General features: G+C 41.0%; 1 protein-coding gene across 3 annotated transcripts in view; it reads left to right on the forward strand.

Annotated features, from left to right (window-relative positions):
* Positions 1–11,194: 11,194 nt before the first annotated feature.
* ash1l (ash1 (absent, small, or homeotic)-like (Drosophila)) overlaps positions 11,195–14,812 on the forward strand; it is a 183,036-nt gene continuing 179,418 nt past the window's right edge. For all 3 annotated transcript variants that reach the window (XM_059643085.1, XM_059643086.1, XM_059643087.1), the window contains exon 1: positions 11,195–11,784. In XM_059643085.1, coding sequence (XP_059499068.1) covers positions 11,341–11,784 — 444 coding nt within the window. In that variant the 5' untranslated portion in view covers positions 11,195–11,340. The remainder of the gene's footprint in view (positions 11,785–14,812) is intronic.

A 14,812-nucleotide genomic window follows, 5' to 3' on the forward strand; every position in this document is an offset into this window, starting at 1 on the left:
TGAATGTTTGCAAGTTCACATAGAATCAAACTATGTTGGGGTTTTTCATCTCTGAATCGCCATGAATCAACTGGACAACTGGTAGAATTTGTTTTGTTTTTGCTGATGTGAAAGTAGAACAATGAGTTTTCAAGGAAAAGCATGTTGATTACTTCTCGGATATCACAATGATGAGTCAGATTTTTCATAAAAATAAAACTGAATAACGTTTGAAAACTGAACACCTGCACCCCCCCCCCCCGCTTTATTCTCTCGACTACTTTCATATTCTCCCCCGTCTTTCTCTCTAGCTCTGTCCTTTTTCCTCTCTTTGCTTAAGACTGTGTTCTGTGCACACTTGCCCACCCCCCCCGCCTCATTTCAACAGCTCACTAAAACAATAATGACATTTTAACTTTTTGACTTATTATCCTTGAGCACGCTGGGCAAGATTTAGTGACAAGGCAAGCACGGGATGCCTGGAGATCTGAATTAAATTTTTGACCTATGTTTCATGACAACTAGAAAATGGTAGTGCTTCAAGTTCATACACCTAGCACATTGCAGTATTCCTATGATAGGCCTCAGTGAGGTGCTTGCTGTCATACAATGGGCTAATTATGCTGCTATATCATGTGTAAGGATTTGGCTTCTAGTGAGTACTTGAATTGTCCTGGACAGGAATGTTGGCTGGACAGGATTGAACTTGATAGTTCCCACCATCACCACCTGAATTTGATTTGATTATTTTGCAGTCACGTGTACCTAAGTACAGTGAAAAGCTTTGTTTTGTGATCAGTACAGGCAGATCATAGCAAACAAGAACATACAGATCATAGGTTGCTTCGAGTGAGGAGGTTGTGGTTGCACAGGAGGTACACAAAGCAAGATCAACGTTATTTGAAGTTAGAGGTCCATTCAGTAGTCTCATAATAGCAAGGAAGAGGCCGTTTTTGAACCTGTTGTGCAAGTGTTCAGTTTTCTAAATATTTTGCCTGATGGAAGAGGGCATTCCTGGGGTGGGAGGGGACTTTGACATTGGTAGTCCTTCAGCAGTGAGATGTGTAAATGGAGAGTCCGTGGATGGAAGAGTTCCACAGTTCTCTTGGGAGTTTCAGAAGTCCTGTCATAAACTTGAAGTTTGAAATTAAGTCACCTGACAACCTGCACGCCAGTGGCTTATATGAAAAAAATTTTAGGCTTCCAAGTTTCTCTCAGAAGATCACTCATCGCTGAATCACCTGGTGAATATGTGCTCACTTTTAACATTGCCTGTGCACATAACTTTCTGTGGTTTCTTACAGCCATGGGCCTCAGATCCATGTCTAGCTTGTTGAACAGATGCTAATGATGCTAAAAATGGAACCATTCTATACTGGAATCATCCTTGGAGAGGTGGTGAGGAAGGTGGTGGAGAAACTAGTGAGAGAGCAAAATTATAATGTTTTATTTAATCTACTTTTATATATTTTATATACTTTTTATTGTGTGAAGTTTTGGACCCCATATCTCAGGAAGGATGTACTGGCCCTAGAGCAGGTTCAGAGGAGGTTCATGAGAATAATCCCAGGAATGGAAAGCTTAACATATGAGGAATGTTTGAGGACCCTGGGACTATACTCATTGGAGTTGGGAAGGATGATGGGGGGAATCTAATTGAAATTTTCAGATTACTGAATGTCCTGGTTAAAATGGATGTTGGGAAGATGCTTCCATTGGTAGGAGAATCTCAGATCCAAGGGCACAGCCTTAGAGTAAAGGGAAGACCTTTTAGAACGGAGATAGAGAAATGTCTTCAGACAGAGAGTGGTCAATGTGTGTAATTCACTGCCACAGAAGGCAGTGGGGGCTAGGTCATTGAGTACATTTTAAGTCTGAGATGGATAGGTTCTTGATTATTGAGGGTTACAGGGAGAATGCAGGAGAAAGGGGTTGAATAAGATATCAGCCATGATTGAAAGGTGGAGCAGACCTGATGGGCTGAATGGCCTAATTTCTCCTCTTGTGTCTTATGGTCTTGTATAGGCTCAAGGATGATTGTGCAATCACCTGTGGGAATGTTGTGATAGAATTCTGTTTGGCCCAGAATTTTACTTGAAACATTTGACTGTTACAGCTGTCAACTGTACAGCATTACAAATGTTGGTAGTAGATGAGGAGTGGATTGTAGTCTGTTCTGTGGTACTGGTCACTGAGCTTCGGATGCATTTTAGAAAGTCCATAATGGTGCTTGGCCAGCTGTTAATCTTTATCTTTCTAACTAAAGAAAGATCATTACTCCTAGGGGTAACTATGCTGATGTCGCTGGGAAGAAATAAGTTGGTTTCTTTAATTTCTTCATTAAGTAGATTTTACAGGTCTGGGTCTTCCTTACAAAATTAAATGTAATTGGATTTTTGTATAATTTTGCTGCACTTTTTTTTAACATTAAATGCCTGTCACTCGAATTGCTCCTTCAATCACGAACACCAATTGAAGAACTTGTTGCTAAACAGTAAGCCAAGTTCAAAATTGCTCTTTACAGTGGACATCTTTTTGGAATTGGCTGGCTTTAGATCTTAGCTTCAGCTGCTTTTTAAAACTATTAATTCATAAAATGATATCTGCTCAGCAAAGCATTTCTCCTATGTCTTATGGTCTTACTAAGGGCTATGGGGAGAGTACGAGTAAGTGGAGTTGAAATGCCCATCAGCCATGATTTAAATGGCTGAGTGGACTGAATGGGCTGAATGGCCTTACTTCCACTCCTATGTCTTATAGTCTTAAATGTAAATGCTTTATAACATCTTAGACATTTTTCCTGAAGTAGTTTCCTCTTAAATGTTAGCAAGCCCTTTTACATGTCCATAGCAAGTAGTGTTTTCTTCAATAAATTTGTATGGGCTTTCTGAATTTCTTCATTCATCAAACTTTTCTTAATGCAATGGATGCAGTTTATCAAGTTCTAACACTGATCCACAGAAGGAAAGGGATTACCGATAGGTACCCATTGAACTCCCAGGGACAGATGTCTCTGCTGTTGCAGAAATTCCTAGAGACAAACGGTCTTCTTGCAGTCACCCAGTAACTTTAATGCCTGGTATGCAATCCTATTACAGTGGTAACTGCCTTTGGTTATATTCTGAACCTGTACCTATCTTTTATAAACTGCTTTATTATATTGACGTAATTGCAAATCTGCATTTCGTGATTTAATGCAACGAGCTGGATTTAGTAATGTCGACTTTGACTGCCAACTCAAGTCCACTATGACTCCCAGAATCTGTTCTTTGGTCAAAGCTGCACTTGTGCCAGAGTGGGTTATCGGTATTGCTCTTGTTATAGCTCTGCTTAGAGGGTGAAGTTTCTTTCTACGATGTTCCGATAGACTGAGGAAACACCCAAAAGGATAAAGTAGGTGCTTTAACTATCAAGCATAGAGTACATGTTTACAGCATTAAAGATGAGAGATCAGCCCTTTTGTTTTTGTTTGAGTGCTGAGAACAACTTGAAATGAAGAATTGTAATCGAGAACTAGATTAGCAAGTATTTGTCTTGAAATGACAGCACTAAAAGTATCATAGACTCATAACAACACAGAAGCAAATCCTTCAGTCCAACTCATCCATGCTGGCCAAGTTTCCCAAGCTAAACTAGTCCCACTTTGTAATCTTAGATAACCATCTTTACTGTTGATTATACCACCAATTAAGGTATCATCTGCAAACTTAGTAATAATGCCTTCTAAATTCTCATCTGTATCGTTTTATATAAAATGACACACAACAGCGGACCCAGCACTGATCCCTGCAGAACGCTTTGGAAGTCTTTACAAAATTGCCCCATGTCTTTATTACACTGCTCATGTTGCCTAAGCATTCAGTGATACTATTCACGAGATTTGGAGGATGGAGGATTTTAACTAGCACTGTGGTTTGTGTTGTTGTTTCTGGCATTGAATAATGGATTTTATTAAGGAATTCTTGAGCTGTTTGAAGCTAATGAAGTAAGTGAAATTTAATAAATACATTAAGAACTTCCTTGGAGGTTTTTTAAACAGATGTTACCTACCAACTACTTTCTGTTGCTTTGAAAATTGACTCCTGTACAGTATCTGATTTGTGCTGATGGACGAATGCAAAGGCTTCCAGCTTGTTCTTTGCATTGGTCAGGCTCTGTTTGGATTCAGCTTTATTTGAATAAGCTAATTATATATCGTGAAGGGGATGGAGTACTCAACAGCCTTGATTCCTGGCATTTGCTTTATTATTGGGAAGGTGAGGAGGATCTGCAGATTCATTAATGTAAAACTTGTCAGTCTTACAGAGTAACTGAAATGCTGCTAACTGTAGTTAGTAAATTAATGAGTACATTTCATGTGTAGTCAGCTGACTGGAGGTTCAGCACTGCAGCATTTTAACCTATGATCAGTCTTTCCATGCAATGTTCCAATTTCAGATTGCTTTATCAAAGACTTATTCTGGGTAAGTGTCTCCTCCACTACCCTACATCTATATTTTGCCTCCGCAGTCTCCTGTGTATGTGCCCTGTATAACTGTGTTACTGAGAGCCAGGAAGTGTTCAGTATACTAAATCTTAGGTTGAAGATAAATACACATTCTGCTTTCTTGCCGCAATTATTGTTAGCCAAGTGAAAGTTGGTGGTATTCTGACAATCAATTATGTTGCCAGAAAGTAGTTTATCCGTAATTTTACTTAATTATTCAACTTGTATATACCAGAGTGAAAGCAGCCTGCATCATAACATTCTGCAATTCTTCAAGCCTTGACAGCGTGACTTTGCTCATGTATAAGGGTAGACCTGCAGCAAGGTCTTGCATTCTAGAATATTGTTGATCGACAAAAGTTTTCAAGTCAAGCAGCATCTCGGGCACACTTCCTCCCTCCCACCCACCCTCCTGGAAAAAATTCCATCCCCTATTCCCAATTCCTCCGTCTCCGCCGCATCTGCTCCCAGGATGAGGCATTCCACCCCTGCAGATCCCAGATGTCCACGTTCTTCAAGGACCGCAACTTTCCGCCCGCAGTGGTCGAGAACGCCCTTGACCGCATTTCCCGCAACACATCCCTCACACCCCGCCCCCTCCACAACTGCCCCAAGAGGATCCCCCGCATTCTCACATACCACCCCACCAACCTCCAGATACAACGCATCATCCTCCAACACTTCCACCATCTACAATCCGACCCCACCACCCAAGACAGTTTTCCATCCCCACCCTTGTCTGCCTTCTGGAGAGACCACTCTCTCCGCGACTCCCTTGTCCGCTCCACACTCACCTCCAACCCCACCACACCCGGCACCTGCCCCTGCAACCACAGGCAACCCCTTTCCCCCACACCACCTCCCTCACCCCCATCCCAGGCCCCAAGATGACCTTCCATATTAAGCAGTTGTTCACCTGCACATCTGCCAATGTGGTGTACTGTATCCATTGTACCCGGTGTGGCTCCCTCTACATTGGGGAAACCAGGCAGAGGCTTGGGGTCCACTTTGCAGAACACCTCCGCTTGGTTCACAATAAACAACTGCACCTCCCAGTCGCGAACCATTTTAACTCCCCCTCCTATTCCTCAGACGACATGTCCATCATGGGCTTCCTGCAGTGCCACGATGATGCCACCCGAAGGTTGCAGGAACAGCAACTCGTATTCCGCTTGGGAACCCTGCAGCCCAATGGTATCAATGTGGACTTCACAAGCTTCAAAATCTCCCTTCCCCTCACTGCATCCCAAAACCAGCCCAGTTCTTCCCCTCCCCCCACCGCATCACAAAACCAGCCCAGCTCGCCCCCTCCCCCCAGTGCATCCCAAAACCAGTCCAGCCTGTCTCCGCTTCCCTAACCTGTTCTTCCTCTCACCCATCCCTTCCTCCCACCTCAAGCCACACCTCCATTTCGTACCTACTACCTCATCCCACCTCCTCGACCTGTCAGTCTTCCCTGGACTGACCTATCCCCTCCCTACCTCCCACCTATACTCTCCTCTCCACCTATCTTCTTTTCTCCATCTTCGGTTCACTTCCCCCTCTATCCCTATTTATTTTAGAACCGTCTCCCCATCCCCCCCTCTGATGAAGTGTCTAGGCCCAAAACGTCAGCTTTTGTGCTCCTGAGATGCTGCTTGGCCTGCTGTGTTCATCCAACTTCACACTTTATCTTGGATTCTTCAGCATCTGCAGTTCCCATTATCACTAAAAGTTTTCAAGCCTTCTCTTTTGCTGAGTTCTCATCCAGCCTTGCTCAAACATCATCATTTTATTTCAATATGCTCTCCCACCTCCTCTTCCCATGATGTAGAGAAAATCTTTCCATCACCCTGTTCCAAATTTTAGTTATTTTTCTAAAGACCCTAATTTGTGCTAGACCGCCTATCAAAATTGGTTCGTCATTTTATACGTAGATAATTTAGGTGAATATTGGCAGGATATTTAAGATAGGGTGGGGGAATTCAAAACTGGAGGGCATAATTTTAGGGTGATAGAAGGAAAAATTTAAAAGGGACCTGAGTGGCACCTTTTTCACACAAAGGGTTGTTCACATGTGACATGAACTGCCAGAGGAAGTAGTCGTGCCATTGTCATCCGACGTAGAAATAAACCTTTTGGTCTATGCCAACCATCTTCCCAAACTAATCTAGTCCAATCTGCTAGCGTTTGGCCCATATCCCTCCAAGCCCTTGCTGATCAGGAATTACCCAAATGTCTTTTAAATGTTGTAAGCATACCTGCATCCACCACTTCCTCTGGCAGTTCATTCCACACAAAACCACTCTTTTAAAAAAAATAAAGTTGCTGCTCTTGTCCTTTTTTTAAATCTTTTTCCTCTTGATTTAAATATGCCTGCTAGTTTTGAACCCCCACTGACCTTTGGGGGGTTGGGGAAGCGGGGAGCAGGGAAAGACCCATGTCATGCAACTTAGCTACGTCCCTTATGATTTAAAAACCATTCTAAGATCACCCGTCCACCCTCTGTGCTCCAGTGGAAAAAGAGGTTAGTTTTTTACATCTCAAACTCTCCAGTCCTGGCAACATCCTGGTGAATCTTTCTGAATCCTATCTACTTATTATTTATATCCTTCCTGTCACAGGGTGACCAGAATGGCACACAGTACTCCAGAAAATATCTCTTCATGTCCTGTGCAACCTCAACATGACATCCCAATTCCTATCCTTAGTGGTCTGAGCAATGAACACAAGCATGCCAAATGCCGCCTTAACCACTGTCTACCTGTGATGCAAAGAATATGTACCTGAACCCTTAGGTCTCTCTGTTCTTCTACACTCCCCTGGACCCTACCATTAATTGTAAAAGTTCAGCCACTGTATGTATAACCAAAATGCAGTATCTTTAATTTATCCAAATTAAACTCTGTCTGCCTTTCCTCTGCCAATTTACAGAATTGATCAAGATCGCTTTGTAATCTTAGATAACCTTCACTGACAATTAAACCACCAGTTTTGGTGTTATCTGCAAACCTAAAGTGCCACCTGTAGTTTCATCCAAATCATTTATATAAATGATAAACAAAAGTGGACCCAGTACCAATCCCTGAAGAACGCAGCTGGTCATTGGCCTCTTTGTCTCCTCCCATAAAGCTAATTTTATATCCAGTTGGCAAACTTGCCCTGAATTCCATGTCATCGAACTTAACCGTGATATGTGAGTCCTTCAGCAGCTGTTCAAACCCTATTCATACATCCACCATATCTAGCTTATTCTGAAGATTGAGCAGATGAATACACTGCTATGCTTGTTTATGCTAGGCTTTTAAGGAAAGAATGCAACTTACAATGTAAATGCAATAAAAGTGAACACTGGCTGCTGGAAATTCGAAACAAAAAACTAAGTGCTGGAGAAACTCAGCAGGCCATTGGACTTGACGTTAACTCTGTTTTAGTCTCTACAGATGCTGCCACATCTGAGTTTTTCCAACACTTTGTCTTGGATTTAAATTGTACCTTCTGCAACTTTCAGAGAATCCCAAAGCCATGGAAGAAAATATTATTGCCATGTAGGGGAAATTTAATAATCTCCGTAGAAGTATGAGATAATGACAAGGTAATCAGATTTTATGAAGCCCATTGAGGGATGAATATTAGTCTTGACTCCAGCAGAGCTCCTTGTTACTATGTTAAAATAACTACTTAACTTGCCCTATTAACTGGATTTTTATCATAAATGTAATGGTGGTGAACGACCTGATGTAGAATACATAGTGGTTTCTGCCCACTGTATTAAAAAATTACTAGGACTAGGAAAAGAGATGGGATGATATTCGTTATTGATAGGTAACAAATAATGTGTATGTCACTGGTCTGCTATTATGAAGTTATTCACTTTGCTAGAAAAAAAGTGACTGGTAGACTATTAGTCTATATAGGTATAGATTGGGAAATGTTAAGTGTGCCAGGGAATCTGGGAATTCTTGCACATCAGTTGCTACATGCAACTTTGCAGCTGCGACAAGCAGTTAGGAAGGCTAACGTGTTGGCATTCGATGCAAGAGATTTTGAGTACCACTCAAGGATATCTTGCTGTGGGTGTGGAAGACCTTGGTGAAACTGTAGCTGGAATACTGTGTGCAGATTTAGCCTCCTTACTTACTAAAAGATATAATTGTCGCAGAGTACAGAGATAGTTCAGCGGATTGATTCCTGGGATGGCAGGTTTGTTTATGAGGATCGATTGGGTTGGCTAGGCCTCAATTCCATGTTAGAAGATGGAGAGAGAAGCTCGTGTTCAAAGTCATAAAATTCTGATGGGAAAAAATGTTTGAGGCTGAAATGTAATTCTTTCCACACTCCATCCCCAAAGAACAATGTTATATTTAATTCAGAGCTTCCTAAACATTTTCACATGGGGACACCATTTGGAGCCTTGAAAATTGTCCCTTCTGTAAGAATTTGATGGTGGGCTGGGTGACCTTTAAGAGTTGGCAGAGCCACATGTTGACCGTTGTGACCTGTGAACGCTCAAGCTCAATCCTCTGATATTTTACCAATACTTGGGACAACTTTATAGGCATTTTCTACTATCTTATATATAAACCAGAGCTATCTTTGTCAGCTATGGCTGGTTGACTGTTTTTGAGTTTCACATCTTGAATGAATAGGACATTGTTTATGTACAGTCATGCCTTTTAATATATTTTCCCAATCTACCTCAGCCAATTTGAGCCTCATGCCTTCGTAATTTACTTATTCAAATTTTAACACTTGTGCTTCAGATTGGACTGCCTCACTTTGAAACATAATGTAAACTCCTATCATATTGTGGACACTCTTCGCAGAAGGTTCTATAACAACAAGATTATGTAAAACCCTTTATCATCAGATATGTTAAAAAGACAAATGTTTGGCTAAAATGAGTCAGAGTTTGTTCGAGTCAGAAACATTTGTTAGAAATAGAGAAATGGCAAAGACCCTAAATGATTACTTGTATCTTCCTCAGAGGAAGCAGACAAAAACTCATCTCCCAGAATTAGATACGTAAGTGACTTGGGAAAATGTGGTTGAAGGAAATTTCTGAATAAGAAGATGGTGCTGGAGAAATTAATGGAGCTGAAAGGTGATAAATCCTCAGATGTGATAATCTGCATCCCAAGCATTGCAAGAGATGGCTACTGAGGTAGTTGATACATTAATGATTATCCTCAAATTCTATAGAATCTGGAATGATTCCTGTGGATTGGAACGTAGCAATGCTACTCCAGTATTTAAGAATGAGAGAGAAAACAGCAAACAACAGACTTTTTAATCCTGCATCAGTAGCAGGGAAAAAATGCTGCATGTTGTTATGTAGGATATGATAAAGAGAACCTCAGATAATTACGCTCTGTTTAGGCATAGTTAGCTATTAAGCAATCATGTTTAAACTTGAGAGGTTTTTGAAGATGTGACTACCAACATTGGTAAGGGGGCAGCTAATGGAATTAGTATACTTAGGTTTTCAAAAGGCTAAAAGATAAATCCCTCATTTCGAGACTAGTTAAAGTTAAAGCATGTAGGAGATAATGTACTGGCACGGATTGTTTGTTTATTAGCAGAAAACAGTAGGAAGATAAATAAATCTTTCACATGTTGGCAGGCTGAGACTAGTAGGGTACGACAAGGATCAGGACTTGATCCCCAATTGTTCACAATAAATCTGTGACTTGGTGAAATCAAAGGTAACTTTTTCACGTTTTCAGATGATACAAAGCTAAGTGGGAATGTGTGTTGTGAGGAAGGTGTAAAGCAGCTTTAGGAGGATTTGGACAGGCTTAGTGAATGGGCAAGAACCTGGAAGAATATAATGTGGAAAAAATGGAGGTTATTCATTTTTGAGGAATATATGTGCACAGTTATTTCTTAAATGGCAAGAGGCTAGAAATTGTAATTTACAAAGGGACCAAGGTGTCCTCTTGATAAGTCACTGAAGGCTAACACGCAGGTGTTGCAAGCGATTTGGAAGCTTGATGGAATGTTACCCTTTCTTGCAAGAGGATTCGGGTGCAGGAGTAAAGACATCTTGCTTCAACTATGTGGGAGCTTGTTGCAACCACACCTTGAATACTGCATGTAATTCTGGGCTACTTATCTCAAAAATGTTATGGCATAGATGGAGCGTAATGAAGGTTCGAGACATATTTGTGGCATGGCAGGACTGGTCTCTAAATGTTAAAGCATGAGAAGTGATGTTATTGAAACTTACAAAGTACTTAGACAAGGTAGATGCAGGTAAGATGTTTCCCATGGTTGCACAATCTAGAACACAATGTACTATATAAAAATTAAGAGGAGTAGCACTTACGCCCAAGATTATTCTTTTCAACTCAGGGTTGTGAACCAGAGCTGTGGAAGCTCTATCTTTGAGTAAGGTTAAGGGAATGATAGATTTCTGGTTAGCAGTGATCTACAGTTATGGGTTGGTCTGGTTAAAGGGCATTGCACTACTTGATCAGCCATGATTTTATTGAAAGGTGAAGAATAAGGCCAGAAGGGTTGAATGGCGTAATGCCATTCCTCTGTGAATTTACAGAGAAATCATCTTAACTCATGAGATGAGATACTGTTCTTAGGAAATCAATTTGGTGAAAAACGGGAGCCTGAAGAAAAAACTGGTATGTCCTCGAATTTGTCACCTGCTCCAGAATTACTTGATATTAATGATGGGGGAAAGCCCAATGGGAAGCTGATTCCTAATTAGTGCTGACTTTTGTTTCTCTTTTACAGCGACCGTGATGCTGCATTTCAGCCGGGAGCAGTGACCTGGCAGCTTGCGTAGCATCAGTGCCTGCTACAGAAAGGAGCAATCTGAAGACACAGGTGGCTCTTTCTCACAGCCCTTACCAAACTGGTAAAGGGAGGGAAGTTGCATAATGGAGCAAAGAAATACATTACTAGGAAACTTGAACCAGCCTTTGAGCATTGATGTAGAGGGCCACCCTGGAAAAAATTCTCCAATTAGTGGCAGCAACAAAATTGTTGGCAGGAGAGAGGGAGAGATAGATGGAGGCGTCTTGGAGGAAGAAGATGGTACGAACTTGAAGCAAGAGGTGGGAAAAGCTGCTGACTCCGGACAAGAACTGGATCCCCCAAATTCTGACCAGCAGCAGTTCTCTGTTAAGGAGACAAATTTTGCAGAAGGCAGCCTGAAACTGAAAATTGGGTTGCAGCCTAAGAGAACTAAGAAACCCCCCAAAAACCTGGAGAATTATGTTTGTCGGCCTGCTATTAAGACAACCATCAAGCACTCAAGGAACAAACTTCCCAGAAGTGGGAAAAGCAACGAGGGGAGAGAAGAAGAGAGTGAGCTGAAACGGGTAAGGTTTCCTCTTCAGCTAATAATGAGCAGTATCCAGTTGCGTGTTTAATAACGTTTTGATTTAATTCATCTTTTATGTTGGAGTGAGCTTGCTTGCCTGCCTGCAGGTTCATTGGATGAATGAAGCCCTTCTTTAGGCTTCTAATTTTGGAGTCATCTGGTAAATGTAATATTTTGAACTCTGAACCAGGAAATAATAGCCTAAGGGATTGAAACAGAATGTTTTTACTCCAAGTCAGATGCTGCCCTACGACTGTGCTAATGTTAACCAGCCTCCAGATATTCAGTGTCTCTTCATTCCTCAAAAACATAGCTTGCTTCCGCAGAAAATTTTCTCTAACTATTTAGCCACCCAATGCCAGAGTCTTTTTGCTTTTGAAGTGCATACTTCACAACCAACCTATTTCTTCTATTCTTTAAACAAAATTTAGATTTAAAAAAAATCTCTCCACTGTATTATAGTGGCATTGTCCAAATCATCATATGGTATTTCTCAGGATCTGAATCCGATCTTTCAAATAGGTAGAACAAATGCACCCTGTACTGCAAAGATGTGGTAACTTTTTAAAAATTTAAGATGTGCTTTTCTGATTGATTAAATTTAAATTATAAAGTTAAATTAGGGATTACATTAAAGGATCAAAGGGATTTTCCCTGTTAGGAAAGGGAAACAAATACTCTTTGGGAGACTGATTTAATGAATTCCATGAAGAATTTAAAAACATAAACCTATCTATTCTGTTTCAGATTTTTGAAAAGTCAGCAATGTATTTTCATTAAGTAATTACTTCAGAGTTACAAGATTGCTTCTGCTTCTTCTCTCTCCTTTGGTAGTTTTGACGTTAAGTAATACTTTCAGCCATCAACGCATCAATTAGTCTTAGATGCTGGATGGAGACAGCAGCTAAAATAATATATTTCTTCCAGTAACAGCTGGTAATTCACCTGAGATTCTGGGGTTTGAGGTTCAGGTCACAGATGCCCAGGCCTCGTGGCAGCAGGCATCTTGACTTGTTGGGCCAAGTTTGCTACAATTTGATGGACATTGCACCTTTGTGATTGGGTTAGAGCTGAGCTTGGGGCAGAGTCAGGCACAGGGCCAGAATGTTTATTTTCTTGCTGACTAATGCTTATTCAACAGTCCTGCATTGGCTGTAGGTAATTTGTGGAATCAGACTTTTGCATAGTGGCTGTATGGGTTAACTGTTTTTTATTTTACAGTGGTGATGTTATTGAAATTTCTCTCTTTTTTTATGTAAGTGTTTTGATTCTGTATTTGATGGTGAATATTTCATAATGCATCACCTTGCACTCCTAGTGCAGGTATAACATTACCTGATGACAGACTAAGCTGTCTTCACCCATACTTGTTTTTAGCTTCTGCGTTAAAAATAATTAGTTTTTCCACTTTCCACAACAGCCCTTCTAGACTCTTATTCTGTCAGAATGTAATTGTTAATTTATTATTATGGTTGTTTAACATTGTCTTTGCGTTCAATCAGGAATTGACTTGAAACAGCTACAGACTGATTTTGTATAGGATCATAAGCCCCTTCACTGCTGGCTGCCATCTGATCTGTCTGGGCTGGATTGCAAGCAGATCTAGATTTGAAGTAAAAGCTTTCAAAAATGAAACAACTGGTTTGTCTTGTTTTGTTTTTCTGATTAGTATGTTAGTCTGAAGCTGTCCTCTACACTGCTGAATAGTAGCAAATCTGAGATGTGTGTTGGTATCTGCTGCACCCTGTGTGTAGGTACTGTAGATAGTGGTGTACAAATCAACTGAGTATAAGCTGCAATAAAATTCATATCTGCTATTAAGTTAACCCCCTCTCCTTTTAACTTCAAAATGAAGTTCTTGCATTCGTGTGTGGCCTTACTTTTTCACTGAAGAAATACATGTTTTACTTAGCTTGTGCTATAAGTCAGCGCATGGATCAAGTAGGTTGTTTGGTTTGTGTGGCAAAGCGAATGCATGTGAGTTTGGGATACTGTCATGAGCAGACCGTGCATGGTATGACAAGTAATGAACCAGTGGTTCTCCAGTGAAAGAAGTATTGAGCTGTATTCTGGCTGAAAATGATCATGTTTACTCATTTGGCAGCAGTGAAAATTGTTGTGAGATTGGATGAAGGGATCTGCCTTGAATACTTAGTCATAGAAAAATCAGAATGGAGACCAGCCACCGTGAGATTTGTTTATGGCAACAGGTCCTTGAAAATCCTCACAGCCCATTTCTGGAACCTGTGTGTGTGTGTGTGTGTGTGTGAATATACATACACTCAGATGGGTCAAGGCAAGCAAAGCTTTCAGAACAAACAATTGGTTGTTTAGCCACTTAATGGAACACAACAGTCTAATGTGGTGGCAGAAGGCCAAGATTGCACAGACTCTTCAAAAAGTCTTCGATAAATTTACTAGCTTCCGGTGACACTTCATCAGACAGTGGTGAAAGTATGTGTGTACCAACTGAATTTGCTGTCAGTCTGGCTATTAGAAGCAAACCTGGAGAGCTGGAAAAGAGAATTGAGATTTCAATCAGTCCTTGACTGACCGTAGTCCATTTGAACTCAACATTGACAGTTGCATTCACAGTAAGCAGTCAATCCAGATGCAGTGGCAGAATAACAGAGCATGAATCAACATGGCTGTGCGATGTATTGCACTCATGAGTGTTACTGCTGCCTGTTTCTTGTCCTGCCTGGAACCACAGCTGAGGCTCATTGACCTGAAGAGACACTGAGAGGTTAACGGAAGCAAAGGAGCATGAATGATTTAAAAGTACAGGCCAAACTTTTAAGTGTCCCAGTATGCCTGGAAAATTCATTTCATCTCCAATTTTGTGGGCCGGCTGCGAAACTTTTACATGTTGTTCCCCAACTGAAAGAAGGTCCTGAAAGGACAAGAGTTGGGATAAGTACTTCCCATGGGGGTCACTGCATTTTGGAGAAATGCAGCAGGATTTTGGGAAAGGATAGTGGAGTAGGGAGAGGGAGCTAATTGAGTGGCTCTTTGAAGGAACCATC

The sequence above is a fragment of the Stegostoma tigrinum genome, chromosome 47 (genome assembly GCF_030684315.1).
Source record: "Stegostoma tigrinum isolate sSteTig4 chromosome 47, sSteTig4.hap1, whole genome shotgun sequence".
Classification (NCBI taxonomy): Eukaryota; Metazoa; Chordata; class Chondrichthyes; order Orectolobiformes; family Stegostomatidae; genus Stegostoma; species Stegostoma tigrinum.